The 16,523-nt window shown below is 32.1% G+C and overlaps 3 protein-coding genes across 9 annotated transcripts; 1 reads left to right on the top strand and 2 right to left on the bottom strand.

Annotated features, from left to right (window-relative positions):
* Nucleotides 1–1,908: 1,908 nt before the first annotated feature.
* Nucleotides 1,909–6,197, bottom strand: LOC100804047 (putative MO25-like protein At5g47540). Its single transcript, XM_003545024.4, has 11 exons — nt 6,046–6,197; nt 5,010–5,171; nt 4,755–4,873; nt 4,576–4,653; nt 4,264–4,357; nt 3,401–3,460; nt 2,852–2,920; nt 2,618–2,716; nt 2,481–2,525; nt 2,287–2,389; nt 1,909–2,195 (listed from the first exon to the last, which is right to left on the bottom strand). Exons 1-11 carry the CDS (start codon nt 6,166–6,168, stop codon nt 2,086–2,088), a joined length of 1,062 nt encoding a protein of 353 aa, XP_003545072.1. The 5' UTR covers nt 6,169–6,197; the 3' UTR covers nt 1,909–2,085.
* Nucleotides 6,198–8,344: 2,147 nt separating this feature from the next.
* LOC100788863 (polygalacturonase) lies at nt 8,345–14,607 on the bottom strand. 6 transcript variants are annotated; one of them, XM_014766593.3, is made up of 6 exons: nt 14,278–14,607; nt 14,046–14,175; nt 12,624–12,712; nt 9,600–9,911; nt 8,972–9,490; nt 8,345–8,785 (listed from the first exon to the last, which is right to left on the bottom strand). In XM_014766593.3, the coding sequence occupies exons 2-6, from the start codon at nt 14,059–14,061 to the stop codon at nt 8,561–8,563; spliced, it is 1,161 nt and encodes a 386-aa protein (XP_014622079.1). In that variant the 5' UTR covers nt 14,062–14,175; nt 14,278–14,607; the 3' UTR covers nt 8,345–8,560. The 6 variants fall into 6 exon arrangements, with proteins under 6 accessions (XP_014622079.1, XP_025981115.1, XP_040865105.1 ...); XM_026125330.2 differs by lacking the exon at nt 14,278–14,607 and having other exon boundaries at nt 12,624–12,857; nt 14,046–14,171; XM_041009171.1 differs by lacking the exons at nt 14,046–14,175; nt 14,278–14,607 and adding an exon at nt 13,420–14,014.
* Nucleotides 14,608–14,897: 290 nt separating this feature from the next.
* LOC100775333 (50S ribosomal protein L18) lies at nt 14,898–15,972 on the top strand. Of its 2 annotated transcripts, none has more exons than XM_003544060.4 (2): nt 14,898–15,049; nt 15,477–15,972. In XM_003544060.4, exon 2 carries the CDS (start codon nt 15,479–15,481, stop codon nt 15,821–15,823), a length of 345 nt encoding a protein of 114 aa, XP_003544108.1. In that variant the 5' UTR covers nt 14,898–15,049; nt 15,477–15,478; the 3' UTR covers nt 15,824–15,972. The 2 variants fall into 2 exon arrangements, with proteins under 2 accessions (XP_003544108.1, XP_006595659.1); XM_006595596.4 differs by having other exon boundaries at nt 14,935–15,053.
* The last annotated feature ends 551 nt before the right edge of the window (nt 15,973–16,523 follow it).

Here is a 16,523-nt window from a genome sequence, read left to right as displayed (position 1 = left end):
TTCTCTTTCTCTTTGTTTATGTATTTCTTTTTTCATCACATATTTCATTTTCTCTTAGGTGGTAATTAAAAAAAAAGCATTATCTATCCTTTATACCTTTTGCTCCATTGTTCATTATAGAATATACCAAACGTAGATATGTCTGCAATATATACTAGAGATATATCTTGGGCCTTTCTTGCAATGCAAGTAAAATTAAGAAAAAATAAATAATGAGAATTAGGCTTAGATTTTCATGGATTTCAATGCACTTGGTTTAATGCTAAAAAGAATACTATTTGGTTGTCTGTATGATGTGCCGTGTATGGTCTTTGTGGAGTCATAGAAATAAAATCTTCTTTCAACAATTTTAGTTGGATTTTGATATTGTGATGGAAGAAGTCATTTATAAATCATGAGCATGACTTGAGGTAAAACATGGTGAGTCATTTTTCTCCTCAAGGCACCAATGACAATCAAAATGTTCTGGCTTGCATTCAGTGCCTTTAATCAATAGTTTAGGTTGCAAATAGTCATATGGAGTAGTACATTCATAAAGTAATAATAATTGTCTAATTAGATACGTCATTGACTCTTCTATAAAGGGATTGGTTCTACTATAAGAGTTCTATTTTGTTTTCTTTAATTTGAATAAGAGATTGTAATCACATGGGTACCACTGATATCTTCTGTATTAATGAAAATATTTTTTGCTGACAAAAAAAGATATAGTATCATAATTAATTAGCATACTTTAAAAGTTGCCATTTCAAAATTTGGTAGCTGAAGATAGTCCAAAAACTTCTTCATGTTCTCCGATTCCAAAACATGCCTAAATTAAAAAAAATAAAAAAATTAAGATAGGCAGAATTTGGAAGAGGAACAAGGAAAGTAAAATTTCAAAGTCAGCCATGCATGCATGATCCTTTGCTACATATATCTTGATTAATTAATTAAGAAATTAATTAACAGATGATTGGAATGCGCTCTGCTATATATATATATATATATATATATATATATATATATATATATATATCGATGAGTATATAAAGATATTATATTAAACAAGAATATAGTTAAAGATAATATTGGATTGAATTATTATTATTCTCTTGCAATATTCCAAGGTTTTTCTTAATTTTCAGGAGTGTGTATATATGATCATATGAATGAAAAACTGCAAGATAAGATTTTGTGCATCCTTCACTATTTTCAAAGGATAAGTTCTGATATGCCTTAGGGCATTGTCTCCTTTGAGCGAAGAGTATTTCCCTACAAAAATTACTCTAATATTGGTCATCCCGAGGCTGAGCTTTGGGGCGCTTCTCGTACACCTCTATGCAATGTTTTGGTAAATGAAGGAAATTTATTTTCAATTGAAGGCAAAACTAATTTCTTTCAGTTTTTTTTTTTAAATGATTCATTTGGTTTTTAATAGTTAATACTTGGGCATTGTAATAGCTTCTCAATTCAGGGCACATGGAAAATCAATCAAGTGTAGCCGTTGAAGTATATTTTGCAAGTAAATAGCTTGGGGGAGATGTCCATGGCATGGGGACTACAGAGGTATAATATGTTTTTTGTTTCCATCCATTATACCTAGGTATGTATGATAGCTTTTATACCATAGTTCCTGATATAAGCATATGCATGCAGTCTTGTGTACATTTTGTAGATTTTGTATGTTGAGATATTTGTCACGTGAACATTTGGTTTTAGCCTATTGATGTTCAATAAATTTGCTTGTAAATGTCTGATATAGGAGGAAATCCGCTTCATGCTCAGTCCAGAATTGATTGCTGCTGGGATGCTTTTCTTGCCAGCCGTGACGGATAATGAGGCTATAGAAATTATTGGTGGGGAAAGGTTCTTGACTTATACAAAAGTGGAGTATAAATATAACAGAAATTAAAGTTAAAAAAAAAATAATTCAAATAATAAGTTAATCAAGATTCGTTGTATCTTCTATTCACAGTGAAGTATATTTGATTCTTCCCATTGAGAATGGCATGTGAAAAAAAAAAAAGAAACACAAGTGACTTGACGTAGCAAAGTGTGACTTGGAGAAATTGAAAGATGATTAAAAATCCGGACAGTAAGTATTCAACATGGAACTTCACAATTGTCCAAAGATGTGCATGGACGATCCTCTTGTTCAAGAGTTATTATCTCATTTATTACTTGTTGTTTATCTGCTTGAAAATGCTCGTCCGCTGAAAAGTTAAGGAAGGATAGAGTTAACTCATGCGACCAATTAAAAAATTAGAAATTTTATACACTAGAAGTGAAGCAACAACTTTATACCTTTGTCGCTATTAAAGTTGTCCAAAAATTGCAAAAGCTTATGTTTGTTTGTAACAAGGATGCTGACAATCTCAGGAGGCTTATTTTGATTTGCAACAAATAGCTGTCAATTAAAATAATTAAATTTAAACTAAGAACATTCAGTTTAAAAGAATCTATTAAAAAATATATGCTTGCTCCATTTCAATATACACCTTGAAAACGTGGAAGGAGTCCAATTTAATTGTCTTATTTGAATCCTGCAAATTGGGGGGTGAACAAATTAATAAGTACTTTTATTTCATGTATTTGCAATTCTGAAAAATTTGAGTAAAGGAGAATGCATATATACTCTTAAGAGATTCATGAGGATCCTCATATTATCGAACGAGCTCACATACTGGACCATTACAGCAGCATTCGAGCGATCCAATAACATATCCCCCAATAACTGTAACATATTAATTTGATTACAATGGGGAAATGGATAAAAAATTGTGACTAATGCAAGCAGTTAAAATGGACAATTGATGTTAAAATGAATTTGAGACTTAAAGGAATCTACCACAGATTAAATTATTTATACCTTGATAGCGTACCGTCTAGTAAAATAACTGGTGGATTCAAGCAATTGAGAGTTGTACTCTTTGAAGAACTGACAAGCACAGTAAAACGTTTTAGCTGATAATATCTTAAAATATTGATAAAAATAAAAAACTTAAAAAGCTATATTGTATGAAAACAACCAAATTACTTATGTTACAATAAATTTGAGGAATGTGAAAGATGCTATGACTTTTTTTATTCAAATAATTGACTCCAATGTGAATAAGTTTTTGGTTCATATATCTGCCTCATCGCGCATGTTGACATCAATTATATATAAGGTGCGAAACCTTACATTCCACCGAGGAAGCCACCAACTAAAGACAACTGAAATCTTTGGAAACCAAATTAAATTGTCTAATTTAAACTTTTACAAACATGCATGTTGGAAGATAAAACAATGATAGGGGAAAATTCTTTCCCTCTTCTACAGCCTTGATTGCTTTTACATTCTCTAATTTACAGAGGATAAATACATGTACCTTGTGCATGACATAAATATATACTAAGTAGACTTTGGCGTACTTACCCAGTCATAATTTTTAGAAAGAAATTCAGCAACTGTAGATTTGTGCCTTGTCAATAACTCCTGTGTACATCAGTCAGGGAATGGATTAGCTTAATTTCATGCTAATGAATTTGCTGTAACAGCAAAATAGTAGTACCTAGAACTTTATTATATCAACACATGATATGACAAATTTTAGTTAATTAGGGAGATATAAGGATGACTTTTTATTTTTTGAAAAGGAAAAACTTAACGCTGAAGGAAGAAGGAGAGAAGAAGAAGTTGTAAGTTTGAAATTGACATTTCTAACAAAACTAAAAAATTAGGATTTGTTGATATAAAAAAAACATTTTAGTTAATTAGAAATTTTAAATGTGATATCAGTTTTAGCCGTCCAAACCTATTTATACAAAATAATTATCATAAAACACATTCCCAAATACAAAGAGTTCTTCGCATACATACATTCAAATCAATATAATTAATCCTGGATAGTTTAAGGATATTATTTGTTTGGATGTCGCATAAAACAAAGGAAAATTAAATAAGAAGATGCAAGATAAAAATATATATATTATGGATGATAGTTTCTCTTAAATTTCTTTTACAACTTCTATTTCTTTCTTTCTTTTTTATATTTTTTTCATCACGTATTTCATTTTCTCTCGGAAAATGCGAAAAAAAAGCAGTATCCTTTATGCCTTTTGCTCCATTGTCCATTATAGAATATAGAATATAACAAACGTAGATATGTATGTGATAAACCAGAAATATATTTTGGGACTTTCTCGCAATGCAAGTAAAATGAAGAACATGTAAATAATGAGAATTAGGCTTAGATTTGTGAATGAAAATTAAAAGACATAGCATCATAATTAGCATACTTTAAAAGTTGCAACAGCATCTGATGCTATTTCAAAATTTGGTAGCTGAATATAGTCAAAAAACTTCTTCATGTGCTCTGATTCCAAAATATGCCTAAAAACCATAAATTAAGCTAGTCAGAATTTAAAAAAGAGGAACAAGAAAGTAAAATTCCAAAGTCAGCCATGCAAGATGCTTGGCTACATTTTTTTTTAATCTCCGAAAGTTAACAATTGAGAATTATGATCCTCACACAAGCATTCATGTTGGATATATAACTCAATAAATTGCATGATTAATTAATTAAGAGGTCGATGATTGGAATTGCGTACCTTGCTACGCTCTGGTGGCGTATGCACTCCCTTGCAACCGCACCATACGACAAAGCAATGTCACCCTCTTTCTCATAACTAATTAAGTCAACCTTCATTAACCATTTATCCAGCACAGTACTGAAACTATGAAATAAAATTTGAAAATTCAATGTGGAATATCGCATAAATATTCATACCCGTCTATGAGCATGTCCACAAGATCTAGATTTTTTTCCAGGTACTGAGAAGCAATTAGTTGCGAATTAATTCGCTGCCTTTGCAAATTTGCAATCACGTGGGTCGCATCTTGGCGTGCCTACAAACATATATATATATATATATATATATATATATATATATATATATATATATATATATTAATTCTTAAATATGCTAGAAAGAGAAATTAAAAAAACATAATGTAACAGACGGTGAAATATAGAAATGGCTACCCCGAGATTAAGATTTGACAGATAGAGAATGAAAAGGCGAAATGTGTCATCTTTGAAAAACTCTCGTGTGATCTGAGAACACGCCTCAGCATTTGGCTCTAATTCTCCGTTTCCATAAAGAACAGTTCTTATCTCCAGTACCGTTTTGCTTAGGTCTGATAGCTGCAACGCGCATTTTATATATATATATATATATGATTTAATCAACGTTTTAAAATATAGTAATGCATGGCATAAAAAAAATATAGTAATGCAACCAAGATTTTGATTGCAACGTCAACGTTTAATTTAATTTTTTAATGTCTACAACTACAATGCAATCATAATTGTAATCAAATCAACCATATTTATTTATTTGTGGATTTTCACGATATTAAAAAAGTGACGAAACTGATGTAATTTTAAAAAGTATCAAATATCAGTTTTTTCAAAAGTTGTACGTGCATGTTATGTTGGTGCTGAAGCGTGAAAAGAGTTTGGGTATCTGGTGTGAGGCTTTCCAAGTATGATATAGCAGCGGCAGTGGTATATACATTAGGGTATTAATTCTGAGCAAAGCTTCTGGTGTTTTATTTTTATTTTCAGGCTGCATAATTTGATAAATAAGATGTCCCTGAAGCATTTTCTGTTGTGATCATGGTTTTAAACTGTGGTCATTATTATTGGGGTGAGCCAAAAACTTTCATATTGCAAGAAAATGTCACTGATGTGACCACAATTAGGGTCATGATGCGGTTGCGAAGATTTAAAATACCTTGACGTTACGGCTTCAATTGCGATTGCGGACCGCTATTTAAAACTTTGTGCTTGATGGGGTATTAATTCTTTGTTGGAGGCATTGTATCAGGGGGGGTATGTCTAGAATTTCTTGTGTCCTCTGTTTGATAATTTGGAACATATCTTGTGCGTCAAATTTTTTTATTTCAATAAAATTTGTCTTTCAAAAAAAGAATCTTAGACTTAATTATGAATGCATAGGCAGGTAAAACAAGGTACGTAATTTTAATTATGTGATGGAAGGAAGACATTAATTTACCTTCTCTTCGCGTTTACTTTCACGAGTGCATGTTTTGGAGTCGAGAAAGATGATGAGTTCCCGGGCGTGGCGCACGAGCTCCACTGGTGTTTTGGGCTTTGGCTTGAAAAGAGCTTTCTTCATCTCTCTGGATTAATTGCGATGTTGTTAGGGTTTTGCATTTACATAATGTCAAATGAGATTAGGGAAGGGAAGACCTACGTTTGTGTAATTTATTTTTATGTATGTGCGTACAATGTGTGAAACGGTTATATATTTTGGGAATGAGAAAACCAAGGTGAGTTGTTCACAAAATACTGATAAATTAAATAGAAACTAACAAGAGACGATCTGTTTGTGCAAACCTGACGCATCCCTGCATTCGCTCTCAATGTACGTACTAATTTCTTCTTCTTATTTTTATTATTAACAACTTAGGTTCAAATTGAAATAATAATAAAAGACCATTCTTCATCATGTTGCGCACTTTATTATTATTTTCATAAAAAAAATAAATCATCTTATTCCTCTAAATTAGGAACATTTCCCAACCAATTGCAACCATTTCTCAACAAAGCCAATAACTGACCAAATTCATTTGCTTATTTATTTAGCCTAGCTAGTATCTAATTCCCTAAATTTTGGCACACAAATAGAGCTTCAATTCTTGCTGAAGCAAATGGTTATATTCAGATGTCATAATCAAAAGTTCTTTCTGTTCTGAACTGAAATAAAGAGAGGCAGATGGAGGTACTAAACTTAGAATAAACTCTACATCACATTTTCTTTGTTCAAGCCTTGTATGAAACTGAATTTGTGTACATCCTGTTTTTATATGTTCCCTAATGTATAAATTGTTTTAATATGTTCCCAGGAGCAATTAAGCAAGATGAACACGTTAAATAACAGAAAAAGTAGCTTTAGCCGAAGAAACCTAAAGATGTACTTGATGAGCAAACATGTCCTTGATAAAATAAAAAATAAAAAGAAAAATCTGAAAGAAGCAGAGGAAAAGGGTGGTTGTTACTCCTTTACAGATTTTAGTCTAAAGTGGCCGTAGTATAGGTCAGAGAGAGGTGGTGTTACTCACCTGAAACCACAAATACTGATATCACGCCTGCCTTTTGTGATGATAACCATTAGTGATGAGTATGTCGCAACAAATGCTAATTATATTAATTTTCACTTGAGAATGATATGAAATTATTTAATGATTGCTCAGTAACTGATAAATAACATTTATTTTGAACTTTAAACTTCTTGCGTCAGAGACTGATATGAAAAAAATTTAATTACATTTTAGTAACTGATGAAATGAATTGAATTTGTTTATGTTGTTAAAGAGTGTTTAGCAGATGATGAAATGAGAAGAGTATATATGTCACGTAGGCAAAAAAGCTGAAATGGAAGAGTAAATGATTTCTTAAAATATGAGATGGCGTTGTCATAACCCATGTCTTAGAATTTATGTATTTATAAATAGATTGTCATGATCTTTTTAGTTTTCTTTGGTCATGTTCACATCGTCTTTTGCGACCATGTTCTTTTTTTATTTCTTTTGCTTCATTTTCTGTCAAAGAAGTTTTGACCCTTTCTTCAAAATGTCATCATGTCTTCTCTTCAACTTTTCTTCATATGTTTAAAGTGAACCCATCGATTAGTCCATCTACATACATCATATCTAAATCATGTCTCTTCAATTGAACTAACTACATAATTAAATTATGTAATTAAAGAACAAAGGATCTTCTCTACCACATGAACACATTTTACCTTTTTCTCCATATCGCTTCATTTGGCTCACACCTGTCTCCATCACCCTATTGCCCAAATACGAGATTGACCAGGACTCCTTCATACACAGGTTAAGATTCTCCATGTAGAGCTTGTAGGGCATCTTCTGTACCTTATTAACAACTTTAGGGAGGTCGATCCGACATTAAAATCTCCTAATAGACTTCTTGGGAGGTGTATGTATTGAACACCCACTCAAACATGATTTCATTTAAACCTTAACAGATAACGATAAGTGATTGATTGTTGATAATTCTTCTTCATCTTCAACAAGTCTCATTATCATTCGGTAATAAAGTAACCTTATTTTGAAGTTGGCATAACATTTCTCAAATATAATTTGACCTGAACGCATTGTAAAATTTGTTTTGAAATATATTATAAACTTTCAAGCATATTTATATAAATATTCTCTCTTATTTTTGTACATAAATATATACTCTTATTCTAATATAAATAATAGTGTTATATAGAATATACTATATGCGGAGACAGTCAGGAAAGCCTCGTAGCTTCTAGCTAGCAATTGTGACCGGCATGAGAACTTTTCTTTAGTAAATAGAAAGTCAATCTTATATATGCTCTTGCACAAGGCTTTCGTATTGAATAAATGCCCTTAGACATTGACAACGTAAGTATATACAAATGCTTATTCACTATAGACTTCAAATAGTCCTCATCCTCACCTTACATATCTACAAAAGAAAAATCTGGTCAAGGAGAATGTGTCAACCCAAGTCTCTTAAGCTGTACATGTGCAAGCAGGAGCTTTTCCTGTAACTATGGGCTTGACATTAGCACATTTAGCAACTATTGGAGCTCCATTGAATGTAAGAGCAACGTTATTTAGTTCCACATCCTCACATGGTACACCCTTGCTACATATAAGAGTCACTCCTTCCTTGGTTTTTGAAGTGCCCTGAATATTCTTGAAGGTAACCTTGCTTATCTTTATTTTTGATGGAGCCTAAGCCATTGCAAGCATGCACAAAATAGACAAAAACAAGGTATAAGAAATCTCACGGTAGTGCATATTCAATCAAGACTAAAATACTAGTGATTTAAATAATAACAGCTCCAGTATGATTTTAAAGAGGGTAACGAATAAAGACATTTAAATTTAAGAATCGTTTCTGATTAAACATATAAGTACCTGTTTTGAGCACTGATTCCAAGGACAATACTCTTGGTCTATGATCACTGGGTTCATGACATCAACCATGGTAATATCTTCAAAATGCATATCAGTAATAGGAGAAGCTCCTGGAGAACTAGGCCAAGTCTTGATCCTCACACCATTATCTGTATTTGTCAAAGTGCAATTCTTGACTAAAAGTTGTTCTACCGGCTCTTCTTCTGGGTACTTGCCAAGACTTCCAACACTAATGCCATGACCAGGTCCACAATTCACATTCTGGACAGTTATTTTTTTGCTACCATCTCCCAATGAGACGCAGTCATCTCCAGTGGCAATGTTGGTGTTAAGAATTTTCACATCAGTTGATCTTCCAATGTGAATCCCGTCAGTGTTGATACTGGTATTTGGAGCACTGACGTGGAAACCATCAAATGTGAAGTTATTGCACCCTAAAACATTTACATGAAAGTTTTTGCTATCCTTAGAAGTTATGTCCCGAACCATAGAATTGTTCAGGAAATTGAAACCAAAATTCTGTTTACAAGAAACTCAGCTCATTAGAATGATTTAGTAGAAGTGCTAGTGCTACTAGCAATTTGAGATTAATTGAAATGGCTATATAGTTATATAGTTCATTTATTACCTTGGAACGTTTCTTGCAATTCTTGTTAGTTCCACAATCATTTTGTTTCCAAGCAGTTGCACCTTGACCATCAAAAACACCTTTACCTGATAAGGTAAAAAAGTTAACATGTTGTACTTTGAGCCATTCATCAGCCCCGTCGAGTGCATTCGGGTCAGCCGGTGCTTGAAGTGTGCCATCAAACTGAATTTCAATGGGAGCCATGCAAGGACCTTTTAAATCAACTGCTTCCATCTTGTATGACCCACCAGGAATCACAATTTTGCTTGCACTTGTTGCTGCGCATGCCTCTTCCCAAGCTTTTGTCAAAGCCTTGAGGACAACATATATATAGAAATTACAAATCAAACACAATAGCAATAATAATAATCAGTGGAATATTCAATCCTTTTTTTAGCGAACTCAACTACTTTTTACCTGTGTTATATCTGCACCTCCGCCAAATTTTTTTATATTAATGTCAACCGATTGAGTTGTACTAGAAATAGCTAGCAATAAGAATAAAACATTAATTGCTGGAATATTCAACTTCATGTCCATGTTGTTATTGATAAACTTTATTTTCTTGTACTCTTTAGCGATGAATGTTGTTTTCAAAATTTGGTGGAACTCTATCTATACTTGAGTCTGGAAGCTTCAAAACCATTAACAATGTGAACAAACTTTTACTATATCAAAGTAATTAATTCTGTCCGTGCAATTGTCTGGTTTGAGTTAGTTACTATTAATGGCAATTCATTTGCTAACACTAACTTATAATTAATAAAGTTCTATATCAATGTAATTCTGTCCTTGCAGTTGTCTGGTTTGAGCTAGTTACTATTAATGGCAATTCATTAGCTAACACTAACTTATGACTAATAAAGTTCTATATCAATGTAATTTTGTCCGTGCAGTTGTTTGGTTTGAGCTCGTTACTATTAATTAATGGCAATTCATTAGTTAACACTAACTAATTATAACTGATAAACTTCTAACTGTAAAATGCCAATACTTAAAAATCCTTTTTCACCCGTCTTAAAAAGTGAGTTTGTTTAAATTTATTTTAAATTTATTTTAATAAAATAAGTATTTTTTTTTATTTTTCTTATCTAAACTGTTTTTACTTAAAATAAATAGTTTTTTATTTTGTTTAGGAATACAATTTTATCTACTTAATTTTTTTTAAAAAAAGCACTTATTTTAAATTTAACATTAGTTTTAGAAAAATTTTAACATCAAACTTTGATTATCATTAAAAGTGGACAACTTTTGATAATGATTCAAAAATTGATGTTGAAAGTAATATCATGCTCACACAAATCTAATGTGTATATAAAAAATTAAGAATATGTTGTTTTCAAAAGGAAAGTATAAAGAGTAAGAGAAAATAAAAAAATGATATAGAATATTAAAACATCTCTGGAGCACACCGTGGCGGATCGAGGCTACTTGAAGGGGTGCAAGGGGGCACTTCACCCCTGGCTTTAGAAAAAACATAAGGATAAAGCTAATGTTATTTTTTACTCCCTGCTGCTTTCAATTTTTCAATTGTCGTCAATTTTTTACTCCGATTGATTAATTTATTTTTGTATATGTTGCTTCTTTTACACTTTATTCGGTTGAGCATTTTAAATAAATATTAATAATTATTTAAAAATAAATAATCTGTCCCCACTGACTCTGGATCCTAAATCTACCACTAACACCCATCGTGATATATATATATATATATATATATATATATATATATATATATATATATATATATATATATATATATATATATATAAAAGTTGTCACCCATGATAACCACACGTGAGCTACCAATTGCAGATACTAAATCCCTTTTACAAAAAAAAAAGTACGAACAATCCATGTTTTTCTACCCAAGTAACAACTAATAATCCTTGTTTAGGAAAATGGAAGAATAAATGACCCTTGGAAAATGAGTAAATGATAATGTTGTTGGAGTGATGATAAAATGGAAGGGAGTACTAAATTAACTGAAGATATATAATTACTTTGTGTTGGTTAAAGCAGGAACTGAATGAACCACATATCATATAGAAAATAAAGCAAAAACTGTTTCAGGACAAATGTGATGTGGACATATACTGAAAAATAAAAAAAGGGAAGCATTAACAACCCTCATCCAGGTTGTGTAATATCTTCAACACAATTACTATACTTAATCTCTAATATTAGCTGAAGCCTGATGTTGATATATATCAAGTAAAATATAATAATAATACGTATTGATCTATATATAATTGAGATTTGGAAAAAGAAAAAAGTTATTAAACAATGTCTAAGTTCTGAAGCACCAAGTCTAATCTAATATAATGTTATCAAACAAAATAATCCTTTGCATTGAAGCACCAAACCTTACCTTAAAAAAACAAATGAATTATAAGAAAGAAAGTCACAAAGGTGTCCTAGAAACCATTAGAATGTTATGAACAAAGTTCCCCATTCTAACAGCAAGAATCCAATGAATAATGAAGTAAACTAGCAAGCTATATGCATGCATTCAAGAGGCTTGAGGATATAATGTTTTTTCCCGCCCCCATCATAGATCAAAGAAAGAAGAAACTGAACATCGTGAATTCTAATAAGTATTCCAAACAAGCAAGCATATTTTTTTATCAGGAGTATAAGTTTTTCATGACAAACTCCTTAACTAATTCAAAACATAGAGATAAGAAAAAAAAATAAGAATGCTAAGACCTTAACCAAATTCCACATAAGTGTAAAAAAACAAGCTTTCTACATATTAGTGCTAGCTATATACATAAATCAGAAGAAGAAAACTGAGTAACGGGCCTCTATGAAAGAGTGAAGCATAGAGCAAGCAACAAGAGGGAAAAAAAATAACTTGTAAAAGCAACATTTCTCTAGGCGTTATTGTGTCTTTAGGAGAATGAGCAATTCCTTCTAATTTAATGACTTCCAAAAACTAGCACGAAGAAGATAGAAATTAGTAAATGTCGAATTGCAAAACTATTAGTTCTATTGCATAATTAGTACCGGCCAGTTTATTACCTCCTCATGCTCAATTGTGTGTGCTAGGGGCAATATAACTTGAGCTCCATCCCTCATCAGTAAACCCATTGAGTGCCTCGTTGAAACCCCTGGCATAACATAAAATAGATGAGTTGAATATGCCTTATAAAGCAGCTCAATGGTTCCACTATTTGTTGTGGGTAGCACATTGAGAACATCAACAGCTTGACAATCGCGAAACCACAAAGGCCGATATTTGAGGATTTCTACAACCTGGAAACAGTATGTTTTACCATGTGACTAATAAACTCAAGCCTGACAACGGAATTAAAACTATTGCAAGAATCAATATTTGGTTAGAACTTAAAAGGTAAAGTAATCGTAAAAACGGTGACTTTAGTTGAAGGGTAGATGATGGAAATGAAGGTAGTTTTTTGTGATGAGAAAAAGGAAACAAACCCATGAACAAAAAATTATTTACTCAATATCTTAATTAGACATAGCGGATGCTGGTGTTGGACTTGGATCAACTTGGCATGCATGAGGACTTAATTAGATATAGATAATTAATTTCAGCTTAGATTGGTGAGAAAAAGCAAAAAATAATTTGTTCAGCACTATACCGATAGTGTTTTTGCATTAAATGTTAGTAACTATTATACCTGCTTCCAATATTAACATAAAGGCTGCAAATTATTCTGTCTTCCTCATTTGAGAAATTATTCTGGATATAGATAATTGATTTCAGCTTAGATTGGTGAGAAAAAGCTAAAAGTAATTTGTCTAGCACTATACTGATAGTGTTTTTTGCATTAAATGCTAGTAACTATTATACCTGCTTCCAATAATAGCATAAAGGCTGCAAATTATTCTGTCTTCCTCATCTGAGAAATTATTCTGGATATAGATAATTGATTTCAGCTTAGATGGTGAGAAAATTCTAAAAATAATTTGTATAGATAATTAGGTGGAATAGTTTATCTGTATAGATATATAATTAAGAGGAGAGGGATGCGGAACGGAAAAGGCAAGAAACCAGTGAAGAGCAAGAAAGGGTGCAAGATCTCTTGGATACACTTTGTTAGCTATTTCAGTATATCAGTATCAGCAGAAGAATAATACAGAGTGTTGACTAAAATCATTTTTTTAAGCATCAGTGCCAATGAAGTCTGAACCTATTGCCTGATGCAAACTACCCAAATTCTCACCACTAGCAAAATGTGTTAAGATACCTTCAAAAAGACATTAGGATCTCAAACAACAAATATTCTCAATTCATGATCCAACTTACTGGCAAAAACTTCATGGAGAACTCAACAGAAATAAAGAGAAGCAAACAATCAAATAAAACACACACATACAACAACCACTAACCACTAAGCTGCGTCAATTCTTGAGCGTTCTTCAACTCTATACCAACAAACTAAACTTGTAAACTAACATAACATAAATGATACTTACCGCTGTAACGACCCATTAACTTGACAATACCGATACCATTCTTAGTGCTTTCTGCTTCCACATGAGCAGAGTTTATGGTTCGTTGTGCCTCTTCAACAACAGTGTCAAAACCGAATGACTTATCAATAACCTGATTCAGGTAAAACATGATTAATTAGGTGATTGTTTAAAAGCAAATCATTTTTACAGTCTCAGTAAAGTAGCTTCAATTGTCCAATTCAAGCATGCTTACTGGGACAATGGGACATCACTATCACTATCAACGAATTTTGTTCCTAGAAATCAGACAAAGCCACTCAGACACGGTTCCACTCTCATATTTAAGAAGTTAAAGCATCTAAAACGGCACCAGCACCAACAAATTTCTTCATCAACTAACATTTTTTCTTCCAGAAGGAAAGAAGGCAAACCGGAATAGAAGCAAATACAAATAGAATCAATCAACTCGTCTCCCAATTAAAAAATAATAGATGATTAAAACAGCCACATTGAACAATTCGGCCTAGTGTATCACTACCATACAAAACATAAATTGAAGGGGATAGAAGTCACGGAACTGTTACAATTATACAGTCTTAAAAGATTTTAATCCTCACATTAGTATATTAAAGAAGTACCAAAAGTAAATATATATATATATATATATATATATATATATATATATATATATATATATATATATATATATAAAAGTTAATACATTAGTATACATTATTTAAAGTAAAAAAAAAGTTAATAAGTGCGAATTATTGGATAATTTTTAATTAATCTTATCAATATATTATTTAATTAATTATTGAGTAATATAGGGACAACAAAGTTAGTAAAATATTTGTTTAAGAATTAAAAGCAAAAAATTAAAAAGGACAGGAAAAAAAAAACAAGATATTAGAAGGACGGCGTCGTAAATATTTATTTGACAAAGTGGGTTGCGAGGGCAGAGCGAGAGGGATTGGAGTTGGGAAGAATAGAATACGCCTTGGATCTTATTCAGCTCAACTCAGGTATGTATGTTTCCTCCCTTCACCTTCTCTTTCTGCCTCCTTCCATTTCTTATACTTATCATTCTTCCTTCCTTAATCCGTTAAGTCAAGCAATTTGCCTTTCAACTGTTTGATCAAAGTTGCCAATGAAACAAATAGCTTTTTTTCATCTTTGCCCAATAATTCTAACTTAACTCATCTTTCACTTTTTGGGTTTTTTAATATACAATTAGATACTCGGTCATTTTGCATTTTTACATCATTTTGAATGTTGAAATTTATATTTAGTTGATATTTTGAATTTTGCATTTACTAAACATGAAATGAACTTACATTTTGTAGATTCATTGAAATGCTTCGCTGAGAGTTGATAATTTCTTGAGTTTTATGTGATATGCCAAAACTGACACAAAAAAAGTGTTCTTTTTTTAATTATATTGTAAAACAGATATGGTTATCCCACCCCCTGTAAGGCCTCCCAGGATTACACAATTTCTCAAACCTTATGTTCTGAAGATGAATTTTACCAATAAGTATGTGAGTGCCCAGGTGATTCACAGCCCAACTGCTACTGTAGCCTCTTCTGCAAGCTCGCAGGAGAAAGCGTTGAGATCAAGCTTGGAAACTAGTCGCGATGTGGCTGCAGCTGCAAAGATTGGGAAGATACTAGCAGAACGCCTTTTGCTTAAGAACATTCCTGCTGTTTCTGTTCACTTGAAGAGAGAGCAGAAGTATCATGGTAAGGTTAAAGCGGTTATTGATTCTCTCAGGGAAGCTGGTGTTAAGCTGCTTTGAGCATGATTGTTTAATTGTACCTTAGAGAGAACATCCTTGTTGGATCTTATTTTTTAGGTTTTCATCATTACAGCAAGTTACTGATTGATCATATTTCTCAAAGACCTTAGTTAATTACGTTACTAGAAATAAGATGAGTGTTGATGGTTGCTTAGATTGTCTAGTGGAGTGTGTTTGTTTTACTCATTTCCCACTTTCCAATGCACTTCCAACAGTTTGCTGTTGAAAACTTGCAAACCCATGTTCAACGTAGATATGGTTGCTTCCTATTTTTGTGCATTGGAAAGTGTGGATCTACTGTTTGCATGATGTTTGTGTTCAACTAAACTAAGGATTTTCATGCACACCCTTAATATCTTTTGTCTAAGACCGTAAAATTTCTTGAAGGAATAGTTTACATAAGATATCAAATGTGATCAGCTTACCAAAATGGTAGATAGACTTAGACTAACAGGACAGTGCTCTCTTGCTTGGATCTTAACACCGAGATGTTCTGCTGAAAGATGATGCAGTGCTCTTCTGCTACTTGATCTACTCAAATGCAAAGGATTGAAGGAAAGTTTATTAGAACACAATACAGGGACATTTGGAATGTAAAATGAAAAGAAAAACAAAAGCTACATGAAACAGCAAGGTGACAGCACTTTGGAATTGGTTGGTACTTGGAAGTGTCCCGTATTATCCTTGAAGGGATGACTTA

Source organism: Glycine max, chromosome 14 (genome assembly GCF_000004515.6).
Source record: "Glycine max cultivar Williams 82 chromosome 14, Glycine_max_v4.0, whole genome shotgun sequence".
Lineage (NCBI taxonomy): Eukaryota > Viridiplantae > Streptophyta > Magnoliopsida > Fabales > Fabaceae > Glycine > Glycine max.
The sequence above is the reverse complement of the archived record's forward strand: the minus strand, read 5'-3'. Positions and strand labels throughout refer to the sequence as shown.

Bases quoted from the DNA above. Each gene is read 5' to 3' on its own strand.
- LOC100804047 (XM_003545024.4), bottom strand. From the start codon at position 6,168: ATGAAGAAAGCTCTTTTCAAGCCAAAGCCCAAAACACCAGTGGAGCTC. The intron at 2,921-3,400 runs GTAAGTACGCCA...TGTGCTTGTCAG, and splicing joins TTTCTAAAAATTATGACTGG to TTCTTCAAAGAGTACAACTC. The intron at 2,526-2,617 runs GTATATATGCAT...CCCAATTTGCAG, and splicing joins TCCTCATGAATCTCTTAAGA to GATTCAAATAAGACAATTAA.
- LOC100788863 (XM_003544070.5), bottom strand. From the start codon at position 10,139: ATGGACATGAAGTTGAATATTCCAGCAATTAATGTTTTATTCTTATTG. The intron at 9,912-10,016 runs GTAAAAAGTAGT...GTTGTCCTCAAG, and splicing joins GAGGTGCAGATATAACACAG to GCTTTGACAAAAGCTTGGGA. The intron at 9,491-9,599 runs GTAATAAATGAA...TCTTGTAAACAG, and splicing joins ATTGCAAGAAACGTTCCAAG to AATTTTGGTTTCAATTTCCT.
- LOC100775333 (XM_003544060.4), top strand. From the start codon at position 15,479: ATGGTTATCCCACCCCCTGTAAGGCCTCCCAGGATTACACAATTTCTC.